Below are 25,316 nucleotides of genomic sequence, written 5' to 3' on the forward strand. Positions count from 1 at the left end.
CACATTAAGAGATTGGCACAAATAGGCAAGTTAAAAATCATGAGATGAACCATATATTTTACAATGCTGTGTATGGGTTTCCCATGTTTTCCAAAAACTCAGCATTAGGCGCATCTCATACATAGAAGATTTCCGGGAGAAGGATCCAACTTCCGCAAGGTTTTGAGCAACTGAAATACATGTGGTGTTATTTGCATTGCTCACTGTGAGGTCGCCAGGTGTTTTGTTAAAATCCTTTTGACTCTAGTGACTTTAAAAATCAGTGTGTTACATTTTGTTAATTTTGTCAATGCTACTTGTTAGTTCACAGCACGCGCCTCAGAAGACAATGGGAGCACTGGCACACCATTGCAAGGAGATTCCTCACAAACGGTTTCTGAGATGCCTCCAGTTCTCACAAATACTGACTTTACTTCAAAAACTGTGCAGATTAATGAAGCTTCCTCCCTAAGCACTAATACTACAGACCAGCATCAAACAGAAAAGGCTAAAACTGAAACTGAAATGGATCCGTCGGATATTTCAAATGTGAGTGCTGCCAGATTGGTAAGAAATCTTACAAGATTTCTGAGTAAATAATAAAGATAAGCCTTAGTTTTCTCATTCTGTGTTGCACAGTGTTTATTGTTAGCCTGCTGTAGAAACTGTAAAGTCTATAAGGTACTTGCTGTAGAAAAAATAATTTGTTGCACAGGTACTTTTTGTGATAGAATTTAATTCCAATAAAGTTTCTGAACTTAAACTAGAAATATACAAAAGTGTTACTTGGAATAAAGAGATCTGTGCTCTCATTACTTTTTTTGCATATATATCTGCCATAATTTTTCATTTCCTTCCGCTATCAGTTGTTTTAAGTCAGGCTCATTGAATTTTGCTACTTATTCAGACTGGAAACACATGGGATATCAAAATTCTGTTAAAAACAAATGTAGACCTCTGCCTTTTAAGACCAGCTAAACTGCTCTCTTGGATCTTTCTATACAACTAGCAGTTTGGATGAATGCCATTCTTAAGCAAGAAATGTGAAGTCAGTATTCTGTTTTCATGTGGCTTCCTGAAAAGAATGTCCTTTATTGTCTGTAGAATTCATCAGGTTTCAAGGTGTGTCTGTTTTACTGGGTTCTCTGACCGGAGAATTGCAGTAATGCTACGTAAAATCCAGGTTATGCTTTCAGGTTATGTTTTGTTTTATTTTTTTCAGAAATCAGATTAAAATTCTGATTTGCAGTTGTTTTCCTGTAAATCGCTTTCCCTTTATCATCTTTTACAAAGTGGACTTCTGCTAGGTAATTTCCAAGTCAAGTATCCATTTGTTTTTAGAGATGATTTCTAGTATCTCATCCACTAACATTGTTTCCGATTCTCAGTTATTAACAGTTCAGGACGCTGACAGTTTGGTGGGATCTGTATCTTCTGTGAGCGTATTGCTACTCCTGATTAGATTGCTTTGAACACTGATTTGTGTATTGTGGCATATTGTTTGGTAGCTGGAGTGGAAATGAACCAGTTAATAGTGGACATCAGAGAGGGTGAAGACAATCAGTCAGCATGTTCAGGCTTACATTCTTGCCTAACTGTCTTGCCGTTGTGTAGCCTGAGATTCTGTTGTATTAATCACAGTAAAGTTTCCAGATACAGTTCATCTGCAGATCCATTTTCATCTTTAAATAATGCTTTGGACCATGATTCCTTTTCTGGAGGTCACAGCAGGGCATGCCATTAATGTTTCGGAGTGTGCATTGCTTAGTCTGTAAGACTAGGTATTTAGAAAAATAATTAGAGAAGAACTGCCTTTGTTGCTTTTAATGATGGTGTTTGTGTAATAATGTTTTGGAATGACGTGAATGAGAATTAATTTCATGTTTCACGTAGCTATTAAATGAGTTAATAGTTGCTAACAGTTTTAGCAGGGTTTATATTTCAGTTACCTACACAAAATATAGCAGTAAAGGAACTACAAGTAGTTAGAAGTTGAACAAAATGTATAATTCATATTGACTATATGGTAACCGCTTTTTTGCACCTGCTGCTGATTTGGGGTTTTTTTCTGGTTTCGTGTTTCCTACAGTCTATGGCAGAAGTCCTTGCCAAGAAAGAAGAGTTAGCAGATCGCCTGGAAAAGGCAAATGAAGAAGCCATTGCTAGTGCTATTGCAGAAGAAGAGCAATTAACTAGAGAGATTGAAGCAGAGGAAAACAACGACATTAATATCGAGACTGACAATGATAGTGATTTCTCTGTGAGTGTTCAATTTATTTTAAAGTACCCAACTTCAAGCGGTCTTTGATGTTAGCAGAGTATGAATACGGAATTTGTTAGTGTTTGGTTTTGCATTACTGTAGCCTGTTTTACATGCAGATAAAGTAAATAGTGTCATGTAATAGTTATGCCATACTGTCTAAGGTATATTTAGTCTTACCAACCTCATCAGCACTGTGCTGCTGAGTGGTACAAAGTCCTCTGGTGTTGCAGTCATTCTGCTGCCTGTTTTTTGTGTGTGAAACTGGGAGAGCTGGGACTTGCTATTTTCATTGCTACCACACAGGAGCTACTCTCGGTGCAGCAGAAGTCTCCATCTCTACTGTCAGAAACAGCAGGAACAGCATCTGTTTTTGAGATGGCAAGTTCAGTTTGGAAACATTGCTGAGTATCACTGAGTTGGCACTGTTTAGCGTGTGTGTGTACACCTGTGCATTAAGGTTTATGTTTTTACTGTCTGGATCATATTACGTTTCAGGCTGGTATGGGCAATGGAAGCATATCTTTCTGCGGTTTGTCTATGGACTGGAATGATGTTCTGGCAGATTATGAAGGTAAATTTTCATGTAGAATCATAAAATCATTTAAGTTGGAAAAGACCCTGGGATCATCGAGTCCAACCATCAACCCCACTCTACAAAGTTCTCCCCTACACCATATCCCCTAACACCACATCTAAATGACTCTTAAACACATTCAGGGATAGCGACTCCACCACCTCCCTGGGCAGCCTATTCCAGTGTCTGACCACTCTTTCTGTGAAGAATTTTTTCCTAATGTCCAGCCAAAACCTACCCTGCTGCAGCTTGAACGCATTCCCTCTTGGTCTATCACTAATTACCTGTGAGAAGAGACCAGCACCAACCTCTCTACAGTGTCCTTTCAAGTAGCTGTAGAGAGTGATGAGGTCTCCCCTCAGCCTCCTCTTCCTCAAACTAAGCAGTCCCAGCTCCTTCAATCGCTCCTCATAAGATTTATTCTCCAGGCCCTTCACCAGCTTCATTACCCTCCTCTGCACTCGCTCCAGCACCTCGATATCCCTCTTGTATTGAGGTGCCCAGAACTGGACACAATACTCAAGGTGTGGCCTCACCAGTGTTGAACACAGGGGGACAATCACCTCCTTACTTCTGCTGGTCACACTATTTCTAATAGAAGCCAGGATGCCATTGGCTTTCTTGGCCACCTGGGCACACTGCTGGCTCATATTCCATATATTACTGTGCTTATGTTGAAATGGCAGCACAATGTAGAAAAATGCCCATTTTACTCATGGCTAGTTAAGGTTTCAGAAGATCCCCCTAACATCTAAATACTATTTCAAGTAATGTAATTTTTTATGTTATTTCCTTAGGAAAGATGGACTTGGGTGTTCAGACCGTCTCTGTGTGTCTTTGTCTCTTCCCCCATCTCTATATTAGAATTTGAAAATTTGTCATCTAGTTTTGTCTTAACGTTTCGATAAAAGCGTAATAAAATCATTAAGCATTGAAAATGCACAGGGATTAGAGATACTTTAGTCTGTTTGCACCTTGCTCAGGCTTAAGAGAACCCATTTGGGAGAGAACTTCAAGAGGAACTAAGCCTTATTAATTGCACTTCTCCCAGAAAAGTGTGTTTAAATTAGTTAAGTCTTTGTTTTCTTTATGTACAGCTCGTGAATCATGGCGCCAGAGTAATTCTTGGGGAGACAGAGTGGAAGAAGAGCCTGCACGTCCACCTGGGCATGGAATACACATGCATGAGAAACTGTCGTCACCGTCACGCAAAAGGTTTGAGAGTTGTTACCTGTCTTGATTAGCTGGTGAAAGCAAGCAGCCAAACTTATGGCTGCCTGAAACTGTTCATAAATCTACTTTCTTTAATTCTGTGGGTGGAAAGTGTTCTAGAAATCAGTATATTGTTTTCATAATGAACTAAGCTCATGCTACGTTGTCCAGTAAATAAAGATGTGAAGACTAGCAGAACACTATTTACATTTAGGGGAAACAATTGCCCTCCAGTGGCCTGTTGGTTTTCTCTTACTGAAAATGACATGGATTTGTTTGCAACACTGTCAGTTAATGTTGTCTCACTTGCTTTTGCTCTGCTTTTGTCTTTTATTAAAAGAACAATAGCAGAATCCAAAAAGAAACATGAAGAGAAACAAATGAAAGCTCAACAGCTGAGAGAAAAGTTACGTGAAGAAAAGACGCTGAAGCTTCAAAAATTAATGGAGAGGGTAAGCTTTCTATAATGCAAGGGAGCCGGTCTGCCGCATTTCAGAAAAGCTGTTTTTACCACATAGTCTAGAAGTGGTAAGAGATTAAAACTAGCAGTGCAATGAAATTTTCCTCTGAGTTCATGTAGTTTTCACAGATGGCTCACACATCACAGGTATTAAAAAAGCACTGCTGCAAACTGTGAACTTCTGTGAGTGTTGCTGACGTACTATACTGACTCACATTCAGGGGAGGCACAATAAAAGTAGAAATGTGTTGCATGTTTCCAACATAAATGCTAACCTCACCAAACTGAAGCAGTTAGCAATCCAGTGTACTTTGGGTTAAACTTAATGCAGGCTTTGTGTAGGCCATCAAAATCTTTTATTACCATAAAGAAAGCTTCAAATATTAGAAAATTCTGAGGAAAATTCAGACCCTGTTTTCAGTTACTGTATCAGTAATGAATTTACTCACGTGTAGGAGAAAGATGTACGGAAATGGAAAGAAGAATTATTAGACCAAAGACGCAGGATGATGGAGGAAAAATTACTCCACGCAGAATTTAAACGTGAAGTACAGCTACAAGCAATTGTGAAAAAAGCACAAGAGGAAGAAGCTAAGGTAAGTTATTTTGTTTTGAAGGGGAACTATTTAATAGTTTTGCTTGTATATGTTTTGTGTACCTCAGAGTGTTCATGAGTAGGTTGTGAAGGCTGGTGGAAGTTAGATATGAACATGTGTGAACCCTGAAGCGGATAAATGCCTTTAGTACTTTAATATGTAATTTTGTAAGACAAGCACTAGATGAATGCTTTTTGGTTTGTCTTATTCAGATTACTTTGATAAACATTGTCGTGGTTTAACCCCAGCCAGCAACTAAGCACCACACAGGCCCTCACTCACTCTGCACCCCTGCCCTGGGGGCATGGTGGGGAGAATCAGAAGTGTAAAAGTGAGAAAACTCAGGTTGAGATAAAAACAGTTTAGTAGTTGGAAAAAAAAAAAGTAATAATAATAGTAATAATAACAATAATAAAAAAATGTAATGAAAAGGAAAATAACAAAGAGAAAGAAATATCACCCAAGAAAGACAAGCGATGCAAATGAAAACAAGTGCTCACCACCAGTCCCCAGTGCTCAGCCAGTCCATGAGCAGCAGTCCCGCCCGCCAGTCTCTCCCCTAGTTTTATTGCTGAGCACGACATTATATGGTCTGGAATGTCCCTTTGGTCAGTTGAGGTCCGCTGTCCTGGCTGTGTCCCCTCCCAATTCCTTGTGCACCCCCAGCCCACACCCCAGCCCCTTGTGCTGGTGGTGGGTGGTGTGAGGAGCAGGAAAGGCTTTGACTCTGTGTAAGTGCTGCTCAGCAATAACTAAAACATCCCTGTGTTATCAACGCTGTTCCCAGCACAAATCCAAAACATAGCCCTGTACTAGCTACTGTGAAGAAAATGAACTCTTATCCCAGACATTTAAATGAGAACAACAGAAATGAAATATTTTATTTTAAAGACTGTTTTTTCCCAAGTAAAGATACATGCATCTACTTAAAATTAAAATGTTAGATTATATAATGAGCATGTATCCCAGCTGTGATTGATGCAGCTGTTCATCAGTATTATTTAAGAAAAGCACAACAAAACTGATTTAGCTTTTTTACTTAGTTGCCGTTTCTGTCTCTTGGATTAAAATGATTTCTACATTACCTAATTCAGTGTAACGTGCCTTCATTATTATTTCATTACACCGGTGTGACTTCTATAATCATATTAACTAAATCACACTTGCCATAATTCCCCAGCTAAGCAGATGTTTCAAGTACTGTGCGTGTTTAACTGTGTAAGATCTGCTGCCTCTTGAGGTCCTTGTGTGCTGGAAATAAAGGTTAATTGGGACAGAAGGCTTTAGAGAAACAGCTAATGAGCAGTATGTATAGCTGAAGACCATGGTAACTGTTGCTGCCCAGTTGGTTATCTAAATTCCCAGTGCTTACTTGTTTGCTGAACTGTGAAATCCATTCTGTAAATGGATTCTAGTCAGTAAACAAAGCTACAAATATTATCCCACCACCTTTGATGTGATCTGTTGTTGTCTGTCCATGTATCTTCTCTTTGCTCATTTCTTTTGTGGATACAGACAGAGTATGAACTTGGAGTACAACGGAAGAATTTCTGTTTCAGTCGTAGGTTTGAGTGTATTATAGCTAATACATTTTTATGATTTTCCTCAACTTGAATTCTATAATTTTGATTTTGTTAAATCAAAGTTAAATTAGTTTTTCGCATCCATGTAAGTTTCTAAGGACTTTGCATTTAAAAGCCTAAAGTTGACAAGAATTTTATTCAACAACTTTGTAGCCAGGACAAAATATTGAATACCTTCATGAACCTAAGTAGTAGAAAAGCATATTCTTTGATATTTTTAGTATACACATTAAAGTACTTAAGTTAGCCTTTTCATTTTATTTTCTTTTTTTATTCTTGTGTATTGCACTGTCCTGTGGTTGAAAAAAATAATATATATGTTTGTGAAATAGGCTGTACTGATAAGAAATATTAAGACAATGAGCTTGTTCATTTTTTTTCTTATTCATAGTATGTAAAGTTTCACTTTTTTTATTCACTAAGTACCCATCTATTTAAAGTTAGATCAAAAGACTTAAGTATTTTAGTGATTTATCCATCTGGGTCTTAGCATTCCACATTTTGTGAATGAGAAAATAGACTAATGAAGTCTTGTTGCTGAGAAGACTGGGAAGATTTTCCTGGTATTTACCCAAAGCTTTTCTGATACAATTCAGTTTCTCTTTTTTCATATTCCATGCGCTATCCTCTTTAAAAAACAAAACAAATAAACAAAAAACAACACTCAAAACAACCAAAGCAAACAAACCAACAAAAAAATCAAAACCTTATTTTAGAACTTGATAGTTTTCCAACCCATTCTGGAGAAATGTCCCACCAGTTTAATTATCAAATGGATAATGAGTGAAGAATGAAACTTATTTTAACATTTCAGATCTTTTCTTACATTTTCTGGTTATTTGCAGGTGAATGAAATTGCATTTATAAACACCCTAGAAGCTCAGAACAAACGTCATGATGTGTTGAATAAACTAAAAGAATATGAACAACGCTTAAATGAATTACAAGAAGAACGTCAACGAAGACAAGAGGAAAAACAAGCACGTGATGAAGCAGTTCAGGTATAATATATCTGTAGTTGCAGGGGGACAACGAAATACGTATTTGTTTTTCATTTTGGCTGTGCAGTCTTTGTTGCTTTTTATCTTACCTCCTTTGTTCAACTTCAAAAAAGTATAACATATTTCTTTATGTTTCATCAGTGAGAGGGAGAAAGGTAAGTCTTAATGCCTCTGTAGCAGAGGTGTTGTCGATGCTGGGTGGATAATTCATGCCTACTTAAGCTTTTTTTTAAAAAAATATTTCTTACTCCATTATAAGAAAATCCTTATGTTTTGGTAACACTTAAAACTTTGAGAGAGGAAACAGAAAAATAGACCCTATCCTGTGCCTACTGTCATAATTACAATACTTCTTACAGGATCAGTGAAAACCACAATGCAAATGTGTTTGTGTTCCTGGAATCCTGTTTTTTGTGATTTTGTTGTTGGTTTTTTTTTTAATACAGCATTCCAATACTAAGTTTCCTCAGCCTCACACATCCACTTTTTTTGGCACAGTTCTCTACATCAGAATCTAAAACATAAGTTTTCTTCTTATGTGAACTCTTCCTCCCTCTCCAGATGTACCTCAGGTCACCACAGCTGTAGACCTCCTGGGAAACCAGATTCTGCCAGAGCTTAGTACTCAGCGTTAGCAGTGGGTTCTGTCCCCTTGTTGAAAAATGGGGCATGTTACTGACTTCAGTGGCTCAGAAGCCATAGTGACACAGAAGGTACTCCAAAGGTGCTGGATAAAACCCTTTTTGAGAGAATATATTATTAAAAGTTTCTGGTTTCCCGAGGGTTGATTGCGCAATCAGTGAAAAGTACCCTTCCAGATTGTCTATGAAAAACCTCCCCTTGGTGATCCTGTTTTTTATAGTTACTCGTACTCACTTATTCTATAATCGTGGAGTCCCTTTCTGGGATTTTGGGTGTTTTTAACTCTTACTTGTCTCTACTGTTTTATTTAGCCCTTTCCTGGGTTGTGTAGTCAGTAGGCTGTTCTTAGGCTGGTAGTTGAACTAGAGCAAACACTGCAGGCAGCTTTTAGTACTAAATCCCACCCACTTACAACCACACTGTTCTGTCCATGTCCTTTCTGACAGACCAGGGATCAAGCTGAAGCTTTCTGCTGTGTTTTTTCCGTGCACAACTTGCTTAACAGTTGAGCAAAGCCCTGTATTTTGAGGTATGCTGTAGCTTTCCCTGCTGTCCTCTATAAAACAGTGTGCATTCCCCTCACAGGGCAGCTCTTCCTGCATTGTTGTGGAGCTGGACCCACTCCCACTGTAATAATAATGTTTTTAGCAGTTAGTATAACTACAAACAAATAATTCCACTTCATTGAACTGAAATGCATCGCAGGAGTTCTGGCCTATAAGTATGAATTAATTTTATGGAAAAAAAACTTCCTCAAACACTGGAAGAATACATAACTTCTAAGCATAACTAGTTTACTTTTTCTGTAACAGTGATGGACTATTACTGTACATGGAATTGAGTAACTTAAAATCACAAGGATTCTCAAAATGGTATAAAATTTTGGTATCTGTGGAAACTGGGCTGCTTCTGCTTATCTACCTGAACCTTTGTCAGCCTCAGATCCATTTGATAAAATCTACTTGCTTTTTCCTGACACCAAATTTTGCAGATTCACCTTTAAACCCTTCCTGCCATCCAGCTTATTTTAACTTTATAATTACAGGATCTACTAAACATTTTTTTTCTTGTTAGCTTTTGCTTTCCTTTCCATTTAGTAGCACTGGTATCTTAATTCAAAATGTGCAAGCTGTACTGCAGCCTTAGAGGTCTTTGTAAGGAACGTCCAGCAGAACTAGTATTTGTTTTTACGGTGCACTGGGTGTATTCTGTAAAACAGTTTGCATTCTTGTCAATTTAATAGTACAGTTGTAGTAAAGTAGGATATATCTTGTCTTATTTATTTTATTAAGACGGAAATTTCCTGTTAGTAAAACTCACCAACTTAACGTCTACTTATAAATGTCTTACTTAAATACACAGTTTCAAATATGCTTTATTTTTACATTTGTTGCTGGTAGAAGTATAGTCATGGTGGAAGAAGCTGGTAGAAGTCTGTCAGAAAGATTTATAATGCCATTTCTTAATTAGTCAGAAAAAAAGTAAAAAACGAGTAGTGAGAAAGAAATCATGTATTCAGTGATAGCGCAAAAATTAATTGTCAAGATCTGTTTTGTTTTATAACATTCAGATAGTTCAGAATCATAATTTAAATATTAATATTCCATGGGAGCATATACTATTTCTACGTTTTAAACATCCTACAGGATACAGGTAATGTTTTCAAGCACTCTCATTAATGAACTAGTTGTATAATCTTCTAGAGTGGATAGACTTTTTCAGGATGAGCAAAATACACGGCCAATTAATGTGTAGCTTAGTTCATACAACTGTGCTTTCAATGTATGTTCAAGCTTCTGAATATAATCGTATTTGCGTATTATTCCTTTATCTAACAAAATCACAGTTCTTACTCCATCGTAAAAGTAAAACAAAATTCTATAAGCAGATGTTAAAATACAGTTTCCATTAATTCCTTTTTGTTTCTTCCTAAAAGAAAAGTTAGAATTTATTTTTCTATGCCTAGGAGCGCAAAAGAGCCCTAGAAGCAGAAAGACAAGCCCGAGTTGAGGAGCTGCTGATGAAGAGGAAAGAACAAGAAGCGCGGATTGAGCAGCAGAGGCAAGAGAAAGAAAAAGCACGAGAAGATGCGGCACGGGAGAGGGCCAGGTAACTTTGCAATAATTTCATTGGTGCCTTGCCCTTCACCGTTATCCTTTCCAGCAAACTGCAGCTTCTCTACAGCAACTGTACCTTCTTAGCTCTTCAGGCTTAATATTTTAAAAAGTAACATTAATAAATATTCTTGATGAATGGTTTGAAAGAAGAAATCAGGTGAGTAGTCTGAAATTTTTTAATAGATTTTTGTATTCCTTAGATACATGCAGATTAGAACATGCAAGGCTGTATTTTATTATATTCATCTTAGTTTTATTGCTAACAAGACCTTTTAGTAATTTGCCTTTTTAATATTTTAGCTTAGTTTTCAAGGGAAGCAAGATTAATGTCCCTGTGTTTCCCATTTCCTCCACTCTCCAGTAACTTTTGGACTTACTGGCATCAGTTTGAGTTCACCTTTTTTGTAGACACCAGAGATTACATTTGTGAAGCACAAAGCTGGGAAATCAGGCTTCATTAATTCTACTGCCTACGAACTACTTGGTTTATGGTTTTGCCCATAATCAGAAGTTCATAAAGGCATTTTTATAATGGCTCTTCTCTCTCTTTCTTTTGAGCCAGACATGAGGTACAGAGAGAATGAATGTTGGGTGGCATTGCTGTGTGTGAGAAAGGTTTACTTTCAAGTTTGATTCAGGAAAACTGCTTTCTGCTTATAGTTTAATTTGCCAAATTCTATTTGTATTCACCTCCTATTTTTCCCTCTTTCCCTACAGTTCTACTGCCACAAGCATTCCATAAAACCTAAGTAGAAGTTACATTATTCCTATGACAACAAGTATTCACTAGTGGTTCTTCAGACACTTTTATTGTCACAGCTTGTTTTCTTCAAAGTTGTCATGAAGACATTATTCCTAGTAAAATATTCAGAAATGCATTGATCACCTTCTTTCATCTTCCAGATTCAAAAGTAATTCTAGCTTGACATCATAAAGAGATTCAACTTTCAATTAGATGTTTAAGGAATTGTGGGTAGGATCTATGGCCTTGCCCAGGACTTCATGGATCTTTCATCAATATATTGAGGCAAAGTCACAGTGGGATAGAGTCAGCTGGAAAGGATCCTTCAGTATCTTATTCTCATTCACAGGCATTTGAGGAAGATTAAGACTAACAGGGAGAATTTTTGTTATGCTGTTTTGGGAAGATAGATGCTGCACGTGTAAGGCTTCTACATCTTTCTGAAATTTGGGGAAATCCTCACAGTAAGCAAATGTGAGATAATTGTCGCATTGACATCTTTGCCTTCTGAGGTCTTCTGCGATTAGAACTTGTCTAAATGCTTAAGGCACATAATTCTTTGCTCTTTTTTTTTTAATCAATTTTAATCTGTCACTTTCCTTTTGTTGAAGAACAGCAGTTTCCATTTACTTTCTCCTAGTAGTGTGTTTCAGGAAATTTCCTCTATATTTGCTACTGTAGCACTCAGCTTTCAAATGCTTTGTACTTGATATTGCAGTACTGTGCTTGCATTTGTTTTTCTTTGCCAGATGAGCTGATTATATAAGAGAGGTTTTTTCCTCTTTTTTTTTTTTCTTGATAGTTTTGGGAAAGAGTAGGAAAGAATGTATGTGTGGTGCCCTGAAATTGGGTGATTCAGTTATGTCAGAGTGGCCTCAGAGTCATTGCATCTCCTTAATAGCGGTTCTGAGGTTTCTCTAGCACGGTAGAATTAGAGGAGGATTCAAAGTCTCCTGGTTTAGAAGTTTGGGGAGAGATGAGCTTGACAGGAAGCTGGCTCTACTGTCCCTTCCATCTTGGACTTTGGCAGCTTTTGGTGGAACCTTGGGGTATCATTTGGTGTTTTATTTTGTTGTTTGTTTTTTTCCCTGCTGCTAGGATTTGACTCTTATCCTGAAGATTTAATACTTGCTGGAATGAATAATTTTTGGAATATCTGCCTAAAGTTTCTTCAGTATAAGCTTTACCATGTGCATCTGGTGGTGATTAAAGCATCTGTATGAAAGGAATAGTGTACTTAAAACTGACTCTAAAAGCCCCTCTGCCCTTATGGTACATTAACTTGATTCCAGTAAGGTTTTAGATGTAATTTCAGAGTATTTTATATTCCAGAGAGTTGAAATCCATAATACGGAAAATTTTTTTCTTGTCAATAGAAATCATAAAACTATATAATGTAACCTAATCATGTAAAAAGCATGCTTTTCAGACGGGCTTGTACAGGAATAATGTTGATGCTCTAAAAACTGAAGCTTTAGAATTTTGTCTCAAATATTATTAATACAAATTATGCAATGATATTAATGTATCATAGCTTGTAGGATTAAACAAATGTGTAAAAAAGCATACTGAAAGAAATAGCTAAAATAAGCTTTGGGTTTGGGTCATGTATTGGTTGTGATTTGTTTCAGCTCACGGTGTGAGTCAGGAGCTCTTTAAAACACAAACAAAGACTGTACTTCAGTCTTTCTTTATATACCTCAGGGGAGATAGCACATAAACTACCTAATGCTTCTCATCCATCATCTCTTCCTCACCCCCCTCCACACCCATGGTGACTGGAAGAGTTCACTTATACTTTCTGAAAGAACAATTGTGTGTAGTGTTTATCGTTAGACTTGCTTCCTCCCCCGGCTTCTTTCGTATGTGCTTTTGTATTTTCTGTGTCTTTTTGTTTGAAAATGTTACTTTATCTGAGCCTTCTACTTTTACTGAAATGTCTTTGTTTTTCTGTGAGTTTTCCGTTTAAAAAAACTGAACAAACAGAAATCCACACAAACCAGAAACCACTGCAGTTTGGATAATATTCATATGTTATCTTTTCTAGTTTTGTCACTCAAACTGCTTTAATTTTGGAATGCCTTTTAAAAAGATGGCTAACAGCTGTGAATAACTTCATTGCTCAGTTTTATGCAAAACTTCTGTTACTACTTTTGGCCCTTCACAGCCGCCAGACTTCCAGAAGTGTTTCATCTCAGTTCTTTTTGTACGAACAGCCCGAGTAGCTGAATTTCTGCCGTTTTAGGGTTTAATAGCTCCCTTGGTTTGCTGATCACTAGTAAGTTGTTCTTGATGAAACTGTTATCTGCAGGTTTCTGCTTAATAGTCACAGTAACAGATCAAGTTATACCTCCTCTGCTTTTCTCAGACAGAAAAATATAATCTTAATCTCTTCAGTAGGGTGATGCTTCGGGCATTCACAGGCTCTTACTGACATCCACGTTAGCTGTGCTTTGGCACTTTGCTGGGGAGGGGAAGGAGAGTTGCTAAAAGTTAAGAGGACAACTGAAGCGTGAGGTGTGATTCAGTTTTTGGAACGGGAACGTAGGGCAGACAGGTTCAGTGAGGAAAACAGGTCCTGACTGCAGTTGTGTACAGATGATGACAGTAAGATAAATGCCTAATGCTTTGCTATCCTTTGGTGTCTTGAACATTTAGAATTGCAATATTCTAGAGCATCATGACTGTATCATTCGATGTTGGTCAGAGTTTCATAGATATATTTATAAATTCAAGCTTCCACTGATCATCATTTTTACAAAACACTCTGCCCTCATTGCTGTATGGTTTTTCTTCCATTTGCCATTGTATTCCTCCCCTTCGGTTCACTGACTGTAGCCATTGGCTGAAGAATGCTAGTGGTGGCAGGGTATCACATTCGTCACTATCTTGTAGCATCGTGTTGGCTGTCATTGCTCTGGTTTGGACTGAGGTATGATCCAGGTTCTGCTACAGAGGCTCAAGTGTCTGCCTTGATTAAGTCATTGAAGTTAAAGCATCTGTATTCTCTGTTAACTAAGTTGCTTTTTGTTGTCTGTCTTTTCTGCTGAGCCACCTCAGCTTCATTTTTTGGGGTGCTGGTTCTCCATTTCAAGAATAAATTAGTCATTATGCATGCTTGACATGATTACAAGTTTTCCCTATATTTATTATCTTTTGGTCAGAGATCGAGAAGAGAGGTTGGCAGCTCTTACTGCAGCTCAACAAGAAGCCATGGAAGAACTACAGAAGAAGATTCAACTGAAGGTATAAAAAGATGCTTTAGTTGAAAAACACATCAGCAATATAGAATTTCTGCAAAACTATTTTCTGTATATATGCTTTATATATGCGAAGGTGTTACAGTGCACTCCCTGTACAGTGGCCTGAATTATGCAACTTTACAGGAGAATTTTATTTAAACTCTGGCATTAAGAAGCGGACCTCGCTGTATAACATACATTGTGTAGTTTGGAAAGCCCTATGGAATTCATTAATTTCAAAGCTTGCAACATGAGAAAATGTAAAATTGTACTTTCCAAGAGAAGTCAGAGTAATTTTGAATTAAATCATGAGGAAAATCAATCCGTAAAAACTATCCAACTGTTTTGTGAAGACAGTTCACCAAACAGGTGCTATCTAAGTATGGAAATTGATGCTGTGTCAAGTGTGGCATTTTATTTCCTGTTGTTTCATGAAGGGCTCCAGTTATTTCATAAAATAAGCATAAGCATCGAGCCCCTTGTAGTTCACCTGTTCAGCTGAATTGACTGTCCAGTGGAGAACGAAGGTATTAGAAATTTTGAAGAGATATCCACTATTTTTCAGATGCAAAGACTTCTAAAATCATAAATTATATTTTTAAGGTTCTGAGGTAGAACCATGTATCAAAGTTTTAATTAATGATAAATTATGTAAATTTTTATTCTAGGATGGTTTATGTATATGTACAAATAATTTTTAATTTCACTGTTATTCTTTGCTACAGTCCCAGTCTGAAGCACCACAGCTACATTTACTTGTCCTGTAAAGTGCAGATTTGTTATTAAATTCAGGTTCATACCCCATCGTCTGATTTTAAATAATAGTTGAGAGTTTGTTCCATTCTCATGAGGGTTAGGTATGAAGACCCTCTGAAAGAATCCAGTGAACCGTGCCTGCTACTGCAGATAAATAACAAGTAATTTATTTTACTTCAATTTGTACTTTATGATTTCATATCAGTCAGTGAAAACAGCACTACATAAGCTACACATTTGTAGAATTGGAAGTGGAGCTTGTATTCTATACTAGAGTGTTTCATTAGGACCAAAACCAGAACTGAGATGTTAAATGTTACAAAAACGTTTACAGAAGGATTTGCAGCAGATTATTAACTGATAATTACCTATAAAACAAAAATAGTGCTTATTGATTTTTAAATCGTAGTAAAATGTTAAAATGTCTATGGTGTTTGGTGACTTTGAATGCCTTTCAGAAATAAATCGTTTCAGTTTAACAGAAGTTCATCTTAACTGTACAATTTTTGGTAATTCCCAACATTTCTTTGCACAGTTTAATTCCCTTTGCTGTAATTCGATGTGCTTTTTCTCTGTTGCTTTGATTATTTTCCATTCAGCATGATGAAAGTATTAGAAGGCACATGGAACAAATTGAACAAAGAAAAGAGAAAGCAGCAGAGTTAAGTAGTGGAAGACATGCTAATACTGATTATGCACCAAAACTTACCCCGTACGAACGAAAAAAACAGTGCTCATTATGCAACGTAATGGTAAGTTGCGTCGAGGGAATGTCAGAATTGCAAGGCCAACCTAAGCCTGGAAGCTACAAATTACGCTTCATTCACAGATGAGAGTACTGCACGCTCTTGTAATGTGCGGATTTTTGGATTCTTTTTTGGAATTTTTGGATTGTTCTGTCTCTAAATCAGACTGAAATTCACTGAAGGCTACTAGACACAGAGGAACCACATCAATCTCGAGAAGTTCTTGAGCTGAGTTTGGTTGGAGGCTTAAAAGTGTTTAAGGGGAGAACTGGTGTTCACTTTGACTGTTGGTTTGCTTTTTTGGTCACTGATGGAAGCCAGGTACTTTGCTGGGCAGACCTCTGATCTCACCAGGGTATCTCTTCTTGTGTCCACTGTTCCATGTGTCCCAGGAATGGTGGAGAAGAGGAAGCCATACAGTCCCTGAGTAGGAAGGAGGGAGATCTGTTCTTGTTGATAACTGGTTTTATTGATTTGAAAGAGTATGTGTTATTGAATAAAGCCTTATATCCTGGTAAGCATGGTTTCTCTTCAATTGCTGAATTAAACAAGATTGCACGGGATCACTTCAGGCAGTGCTGGAACAGAAACTCAGGTTTGGCAGACGGGAGTCTTGTATATTCACTGAGCATGCATTTCAGAATGAAAGTCCAATACATGAAGTTAGATTGGTGTCAAAATGAGATGAGAAGCCAAGATTTTTTTTAATCTCTTATTATACTGCTGGCTACCAGTATAGTATCTAATTATCTAATTTACTCCTAGGTCTGCGTAAAAGATGTTTATGTAAATTAGGCTGAGAAATAATGTACTGTGCTTGAAATTCTGAACATACTCCTGACAATTTGACATATATTATATTCTGTTTAAAATACTGTTATTTATAGATTACGGAATTATCGAGGAAAAAGATTACTATTAAGTCCTTGTCATTACAGATTTCGTCAGAAGTATATCTTTTTAGCCACATCAAAGGGAAAAAACACCAACAAGCTGTGAGAGAAAACAGCAGTATACAGGGCCGAGAGCTTTCAGATGAAGAAGTGGTAAGTTTTGTAATATTTTTTTTTCTATATTACCTCTAGTTTTAAACGTCATCCAGCTGAGTAGCCTAAGAAGGTCTTGAAAATTCTTGTAAAGGAGTTGAACAAGAATATTTGTATTAGCATGGGAATAGTAGTGCCTTTTTGAATATGGACTACCAATGAAAAGGAACGAAACAAACAGCGGACTCAAATGCTTCAGGCAATTGCCATTTGAAATAGTGTGTAAAATGTGAGTAGTTGCTTTTCTATTCATCCAGGGGTGTTTTTCATCTCACTATATTTATCTTTTCATTGTAAAAATCTGATGTGTTGTAAGTGTCTGCATTTTGGTTTACTTTGTTGTTGTTGTTCCTTCCTGTTGCTTAAAATATCTTAGTCCGTTTTTAGGTTATCAGATGTGCTATCCTGTGCATCAAGGTCAATAATACTGAAAATTGTAGTGCTAAATTACTTTAAAATGTAAGATTGGAAACACTTTGCAAGTATTAGCATTGCTAGAAAAAACAATACCTAGTTTTTCGGTAGTCTCTTTAGAAGAATTGTCACTTAGGGTGATTTTTAGGAAGCATTGAGGACATTGTATATTAAATTAAGAAATGATGCTGTTTTGAAGAGACTTGTGAATGGTTGTCTGATTTAATTTCTTGTTGCTGCTGCCTGAATTGACCTACAGTATCAAGTCAAGGCCTTTTCTGTGAGACAAATTGTAACAGTCAGACTTCGAGTTCTGTCTTATCCAAAAAAATTTGTGAATGCCCATGTATTATTCCTGTCAGATGTTAGGAAGAAATACTGTACAAGCCAATTCTCCAGAGCTGATTCAGACCTAAATTCATTGTGTTCAAAAATCTGTTTGCAGCCAAGCTGATTTAAATGATGCTGCACAGTACATCTAATTTTTGTCTCCTTCTCCTTCTTTCCGTCACAGTTCTTGTTACTATTTTTATTTGTTGAAATTTTCTCTTTGTTTTCAGCTTCTTACATTCAGTAGTAACATCTTTTCATTTCCTTTTTCAAAAGCTTTGGAAAGTTAAGTCTCTGAGATACTGAAATCTACAGAGTTGGTTATCACGGGGAAAAACAGGAAAAGAAAATTGAAGGGATACAGTAGTCTGGAGGAATAAGTTTTTTGCAGAGTTGCAGTTTGCCTGCCCCTTCCTCACTGTAACAGAAGTACATAAACTGTTTTTTCAGTTCCTTTTTTCCTCTTTCACAGTGGTTAGTGGGAGTTCTGTGGTTTTGGATTTGGTTTTAGATGCCAGGTTTACCTAACTGGATATATGGGAGAAGGCTTTATACTGCATCTGTTTTCCTAGGAATGTAAGCTGTGAGATTTCCCAGAATCTTTCCTGTTGGTACACGCACCAAAGTGTGGGTAATCTATAATATTGACATTTTCTTTATCTAGGCTTTGCTTGTGTCTCTCTGGTCACTGATGACTGAACTGTGGTTCTTGCTGGGCAGCTGTCTCAGATGACTATGGAGGAAACCAGTGAACTAGATTTTTTTTTTTTTTTTTTTTTTTTTGACTGGGTGTTATACACTATTCACAACATCTAGTTTGATAGTTTAACAGTCCTGGCTTCCAGAAAAAGGGATCCCGTTATAACAGCTGCATTTGTGCCCAGTTGGTGAAAAAGAAGTTCCACTAGAGGGCACAGATATCTTGATTTTTGTGGTGTACAACTTCATATGCTTAAATCCAGTGTTTTTCAGCAAAACATTTTAATGTGAACTTAAGATCAAGATTAAGGTTAAATGTATGGGATTTCTTGAATGCGTGCTTAGTGCAGGAGCAAAAGCAGAGAACAGTTTTAACTGAATGAACAGCTTGATGATTACAACGGCAGATTTAAATATCCTTAATCAAGATGGTGCATAGTATTTGGCATACTGGCAACACACGGATACTTCCATTGTTAGATATTTAATATATTATTTATAGCTATATTTTAATTAGTCCGAGTATACAATTCTGAACTATACTATTGTAATCAGAAATTTCCTTGGCCTGGGGCCCCCTCTGGTTTTCTTTTTTCAAAGGGCAGTAATAAGATATACATGCTAGAGATACGGTCACTGTAAAGTAGAAAAGCAATTTTATTTATCAGAGCAATCTCCTTTGTGTACCTCTTTATTCAGCATGCATGGTTAACGCCAAACTTTGCTTCCCCCTTAACTAAAGCATTCAGTAACTTTAGTTAAGTTTTGAAATACTTAAGAAAAAATTTCTGAAGTATTATATAGAAGTAAAACTGTATTCCAGGGAAACATTAAAATATTCATAGTTACTTATTCATCACTGTTTCCAATTTTTTAGTCAGAGAAGGTATCTGTAGTAAGAACACACTTGTACTACTTAAAGTTATTACTTGTCATCTGTGATGTCTTTAGATTATATACATCTTGTCTGTGACCCTTCTTCTTTGACATAAAAGATTTTATTTATATCACCTTTGACCTAATAAAATTTCACCTTTAACCTTATGCACTTGACACCTCAGATAACTTACTCTTGATCTTTGACTCATTTTGTGTTAAGCCTGTTAAGTAAAATAGGTAGCTGCCTAGAAAGGAAGCTTTTTTTAAATTGTAATCTGACCATAGAATTTCTTTATTATTACTTGAGAAATCACAGAAGGACTTGAAATATGTTTATTCTGACCACATCAGTACCACAGAAGGTAAAATTTAAGTATCTTCTTAAGACCTTGGAAACTGATTTAAGTAAGTGTTTGTATAATATCTCTTTGTAGAGTAAGGATTTTTGTGGGTTGATTTGACTGTAAGCAAAAAGTTAAAAGCTGTGTCAAATGACACTAATTTCCCTGGGCCAGGTGGATGCTGGTAGTTGATCTTGCCAGGTCTAAAAAGAAACAATTATACCCTCGGTTTTTCCTCTTTACTGTAGCATCTATAGGTTCTGTAATTTTACAAATGTTTTCAGAGGTAAAAGTAGACTTTGTGTTGGAGCAGTTTTCCACTTCCGTTGTGCAAGAGATGATAGCTAGTATTAGATGTTTAATCAATAAAGTAAATTCACTTGTAAATGTGATAATTTGGTGAAACTCACAAAGAAAATAGTTTTGTTTTGAATTAAGATACTAAAAATGAAACATATGAAGTTACTTTTAAGATTGTACGACAGCTTCACTTCATCTCCGCTTTTTGGGTTTTCTTCATTTGGGTATTTGTTACTCTCCAGCTGAAAAGGATGTAAGTTTCTCTTAGAGCAAAAATCTATTGATTTTGAAACAGTGGTTATCATATGAAAACAAAGTAAGTTCTATTCACATTTTTTACTTCCGTTTTAACTTTTCTTTTGTCCAGTCTCTTACAAATACATTCATTCATGTAGATGGCAAAACACTTTCAGTGAGGTAGGCTTCAGCCTAAAAGTTGTCTTTCCTTCATTAGATTTATGAAACTTGCAATGCTGTCTCTGTCCCACGCCATTTCACCATTATCTTCAGTGCAGTGACAGTGTTCTGTCTACATTTTTATCCCTGCCTAAATGCATGTCGTCTTCCATCAAACTTGCAGCTTCACTTTCTTTTTACATTGCTATTTTCTGTGCTATTGATTTCCTGTCACCTCCCTTAATATTCATATTACTTCGGTTCAGCAAAAGATGTAAACAATGTATGCAATTTGGTTTCATTGACTTCACTGGAATCAATTAGGATGTTTGAAGTTATGACTAATTGTTTTGCTGAATCGGAGCCTGTGTGACACAAAGGGCTTCTGACACAAAGGCCACCACGGCAAAGATGCCTGCTGAAAGCCATGGGACAACTCGTGGTGATTTCATTAGCCTGAGGAGTCTCTGCAGGGACCCTGTAGACATTTGCTCCCACCTGTAGCTTTTGGATTATTTATTCATTTTTATGTCCCTCTACTTTCCCTTTTTCCCTTGCCTTTCTTGTCTATCCTAGTTGCTTTGAGAAATACACGTGACATCAGTAATCCTTATAGCGTGCTTCCTCTGGACCGTTGTTGTAGCTCTTGCAGTGTCTGCTGTCTTTTAAATACCCTGGTTTAAAGGCACCTTTAGAGTATAAACCATGTAATTCTGTGCAGTCTATGAATGTTTCTAGTAAGTACTTCTAAAAAACATAGAAAATAAATAACTTGGCAGGGGTTTGGTTAATTTATATAAGGTGCACGCTAGAATTTTATTTATCCCAAATCAGGATGGAGGAGTATTAATGTACCTTTGTTTGCATATGTGAAAAATGCTTTTTTTATTAGGGAGGAAAACTAACTCTGTTGTCATGATATAAACAAAACAAAGAGCTTCTTAGAGGCATATTTAGATCAAATGAAAATATAATCCCATGATGGAGCAAAGAGATTGTTGTCTGAAGATTGACAGCATTAAAATGTGAGGATTTATAGAAAGACACGGTTGGTTGAGCCCACCCACATTCCTTTTATAAAAAAAAAAAACAAACCCAGATTGTCAGTGCCTAAAGCGCGCTCTGTAGCGTGGGTTGTCAAGTTGGCTGGGGTTGCAGAGCAAGCCTTTTCTGGCATAGGTCTGCCTAGATTTGCAGCGGGGTCTGATTTACAAGGTGCGTGACTGTGCTGGCAAGTTCCCCTGGTACAGCCGCTCTTGCTCGGGCAGGACGGCGCTTTTGCCAGGATGTGGTGAGAGGCTGCCGGAGAAAGCCGAGCAGGGCAGCTACAAGCCCTGTTCCAGCCATGGAAGGTTTATAGGTAGCACAACACACAAGCAAAGCTGATGTTCATAGGAGTTTGAATTTCTAAAAGCTTTTTTGGGGTGAGGGGTTGTTTTTCTTTAAGAAACCGAGCTGTTTTCTCAAAGTTGCGTGCTGCTTCCATTATTCCGTACAGAGGAAATTACTGAGGGAAAGAGATGTGGGAATGTTTTCATGCCTAACCTTTCCTCTTTTTTGTTCTGTATTTACAAGGAGCTTTTTTGTCTAGAGACATGGTGATGCCCGGACTTCGCTAATTTTTTTTTTATTCACTATGTTTTCATTAGAATTAAATTCTATGTAATTATGGTTTTATTGTTTCAGCCTTAGCAGTATTGGGGAAAATGCTTTTTGTTTTCCTTTCTGAATCAGAGTGTTTTCAAGTTCCTTCATTTAAATGAAGAATACTGTCCTATGAACTCCTTTTGCAATCTAGCTAAAAGATATCACTAAGCAAAATGGAAAATAAAGACACTAAAGATGAACAGTTTTTTCGTTTCATCTAAGAGGAGTTTGAGGTATTTATACCTGTGGGTGTGTGATCTTACAAAAATTGTTGTGCAAGATCAATAGTTCTCTTTTTTTCTTCTTGAACATTTATATGTGTTACATGTCTGCTTGTGTCGCCAAGTGTGTTTTTAGCCATCTTTATTCTGATTTTCACTCTAAGTAATGAAAATCCTTAGCATTCAGTTTTAAGCTATTCTCTTGTGTTTGATTATTCAAGGCTCTGGAATAAGGCTTTCATATGGGTCTGATTTTTTTGAACTACAATCTCTGTGTGCCTATGGTCTGCAGCCTTGATCTTATTTTGGTGTATATTTGCACTCCAGTCTCTTTCAAATGTCTGTTACTGTTTGAAGGATCCACTATGACCGTTACAGTACAAGGAGATGGTCTTGACTCAGCTCTGGTGGTATATAATACTTAATAATTTCTCGGTGATACAGTGATACATATGGTTTGGTCACATATTGAAAAATATTCTCGTTTCTTTTATCCACAGAGTTACAGAATATAGACTTCATTGTAAATTCATTCTTTTTTCTTGGCATCTGATTATTTTTTCCAACAGTAGCCCATTTTTCTTCTCTATTACTCAGTGGAAGCAATCTGTAAATCACTTACAAACAAGAATTCCCCATCCCAATAAAGCCTGAGGTTCCAGTTGAGTTTGCTTTACTTAAATTATTTTTTTTTATTATTACTATTATTTTTTCCTGAGGGAGGGAGGATTTTTTTTTAGAGGGGTTGTGTGTTGCTAGAGGGATGGACTTAAGCCAAGCATCTGTGGTCCATTTTTGTTTATGAATGTTTCATGTCTGTTGGATACCTGCGGTCCTTTCAGCACAGGAACTCTGGGCTTGTCATTCTGCTGGGAACGCACTTGTCCTAGAAGAAGCTGTCACGATCATGTCATTATAAAGTTTAATCCACGATGCAGTTTGCAGAAGGTCTCTCAGTACTCTATAGATCAATTCTAGTTTTTTGTACTTTACGCAGCAAGAGCTTCTTACCTTTAATATATTATAAAGTGTTGTTTTTCTTGGCAAAAATGTACATGATTAATTGTTTATTGGCTGTGTCCTTAATTGTGATAGATCATTGCCAACAGCTGCACCCTTCCTCCTTTTGGCTTGGATATCTTAAATATTCACAGCTAGTAAGAAAAACTGCTGCTGGCAGTGGCCAAGTGCACTCTCATTTCCCCCTTTCTCTTGCTCGCCCTTGCAGCCAGATGATAATGTCAGTGCCTTCCAGCTTTCTTCCCTAATCTGCAGAGTGATGCTTTCAATGTCCAGCACGCAGAATTCTCATTCTTGTGGAAGAAACAGCTTTATGTTGCCTTCTGTTCTCACATTTTGGAGTGACAAGTGGGAAAAGGAATGATATTAAAAATCCCAAGAAATATCCAAACCTCCATTTCAGAATATTATTTGCTATTCATTTTAGTGGCAGGCTGTCATATCATTGAATTTACGGACAAGCAAGGTGACTAAAAGTGCAGTTAGTAATAGCAGTAAAAATAGTACTTAGTTTGGACATACTAAAAAGCAGTATTAGTCCCTCATTAAAAAAATTTAATCTTAATTAAATTCAAGAAGTGAAGGAAAAACTACTTTTACAATGAAAGGTCAATCTTCAGTTTTGAATGAATAATAAAAGGTTTTTAATGCTTTACACTCATCTTCTAAACTACGTTTTAGCACAGAAATGTGACTAATTAAAATCTTGATTTTGAGAAAACAATATTTGAATATCCTTTATTTTTATGACTTGTTTTTTCATATATGAAGCACTTGTAATAACGCCTACTAATGGTAACAGGTAAATACCTTCTTTATTTTGAATCTTCTCCATATTTTGGAGTGGATCATCACTTGTGGTATTAAACCAGTATTTGACCACAAACATCTGATCTCTTTATCGTTAAGCATTAATGACCATTTGTGTTTCAAGCTGTCATTGGTTATAATGTTGAAAATTGAATTTTACATTTGATATAACTCAGTCTGCTTCAGCATCTGTTTTCCATATTAAATATTGTCCTGGACTGTGAGGAAAAAAATAAAATACTGAGGAGTTTTGTTGAAACATGTAATAAAATCATGAACAAATATTCCTGTGGTAACATGATTTAGTATTGAACCTTAAAAACTTCTTTAAAATTTGGCAAATACCTCCCTTAAGTGATTATATACAAGTGAGAAACCGTTATTCCTGACATTCGTAATAAATATTGAAAATATTTTTTAAATTATTTTCTGCAGTTACAGGATATTGTTTATTTTGAAACAGGTAAAGATGTTAATCCAAAAGATATATGTAGGCTTCAGAATAGTTACCTATTGATTTGCTAGAATATATTCTTTATGTACCATACGTTTATATAAAATACTCAGTTTGCTATTAATTTTTTTTATTAAAATGGTAAATGAATGACAGCAGTTATTATGTGATATAAGCTATTACAAGTATTTCTTTAGAATTATCCTCCTGTTTATTATTTTAATGCTGATATGAGAGGGCAAGTAAAAACAAGCGTTGGGAAGTTCTGAAGATGGAATTTAGATAAATAGCTAGAGTCAGATATTTTTCAGACTGCCTTGGTCTGCAGAATTGGGTTAGAAAACTAATAAGAATGCCTTTTTTTTTTTTTTTTTTTCCCAAACTTGAGGATTCAAGGTTGGAAAGAATACAAAAATAATAAGAATAACCAGTCGTATGGTATTCTGGTACTTCTGCTTCAGTTCTGGCCAGAATCCAGAAATACGGAAGGGAATGAAAATGAAAAATAATAGAGAAAAAAAAATCTCTATAAACTTCTCGGCTTCCAAGAAGGTCATTTTGTCTCATTTTTTTGTGGGAAAGTCCAATAGCCAGAAGGGTTTTCCTCTTCTATGAATTGGTTAGTTTGTGCATAATGGCAAGGTAGCTAATTAAGCACCGTGTCCCACATTGTATAAAAGGGGCTATAGGTTGGAAGGGTCTGGCCTTTACATGCCTGTTGCCGGACAGTGGGATTTGCCTCCAGCGCTGCTTTGTGCTAGCACAGGACGCTCCAGAGCTTATGGAAAGCGGCAGAAAATACTTGATATAGTAGGTGATGATCCTGGCCGCTCCTGCCAGCGACTG

At 36.7% G+C, this 25,316-nt stretch overlaps 1 protein-coding gene across 3 annotated transcripts in view; it reads left to right on the plus strand.

Annotated features, from left to right (window-relative positions):
- Window positions 1–25,316, plus strand: part of SCAPER (S-phase cyclin A associated protein in the ER) — a 163,747-nt gene that overhangs the window by 42,404 nt on the left and 96,027 nt on the right. For 2 of the 3 annotated variants that reach the window (XM_063346275.1, XM_063346277.1), the window contains 11 exons: window positions 304–546; window positions 2,069–2,239; window positions 2,738–2,813; window positions 3,914–4,031; window positions 4,369–4,480; window positions 4,944–5,084; window positions 7,513–7,668; window positions 10,277–10,419; window positions 14,334–14,415; window positions 15,767–15,919; window positions 16,852–16,959. In XM_063346275.1, the coding sequence (XP_063202345.1) occupies window positions 304–546; window positions 2,069–2,239; window positions 2,738–2,813; window positions 3,914–4,031; window positions 4,369–4,480; window positions 4,944–5,084; window positions 7,513–7,668; window positions 10,277–10,419; window positions 14,334–14,415; window positions 15,767–15,919; window positions 16,852–16,959 (1,503 nt within the window). The remainder of the gene's footprint in view (window positions 1–303; window positions 547–2,068; window positions 2,240–2,737; window positions 2,814–3,913; window positions 4,032–4,368; window positions 4,481–4,943; window positions 5,085–7,512; window positions 7,669–10,276; window positions 10,420–14,333; window positions 14,416–15,766; window positions 15,920–16,851; window positions 16,960–25,316) is intronic. The other variant, XM_063346276.1, reaches the window with a different exon arrangement.

Source organism: Chroicocephalus ridibundus, chromosome 9 (assembly GCF_963924245.1).
Source record: "Chroicocephalus ridibundus chromosome 9, bChrRid1.1, whole genome shotgun sequence".
In the NCBI taxonomy this organism is placed as follows: domain Eukaryota; kingdom Metazoa; phylum Chordata; class Aves; order Charadriiformes; family Laridae; genus Chroicocephalus; species Chroicocephalus ridibundus.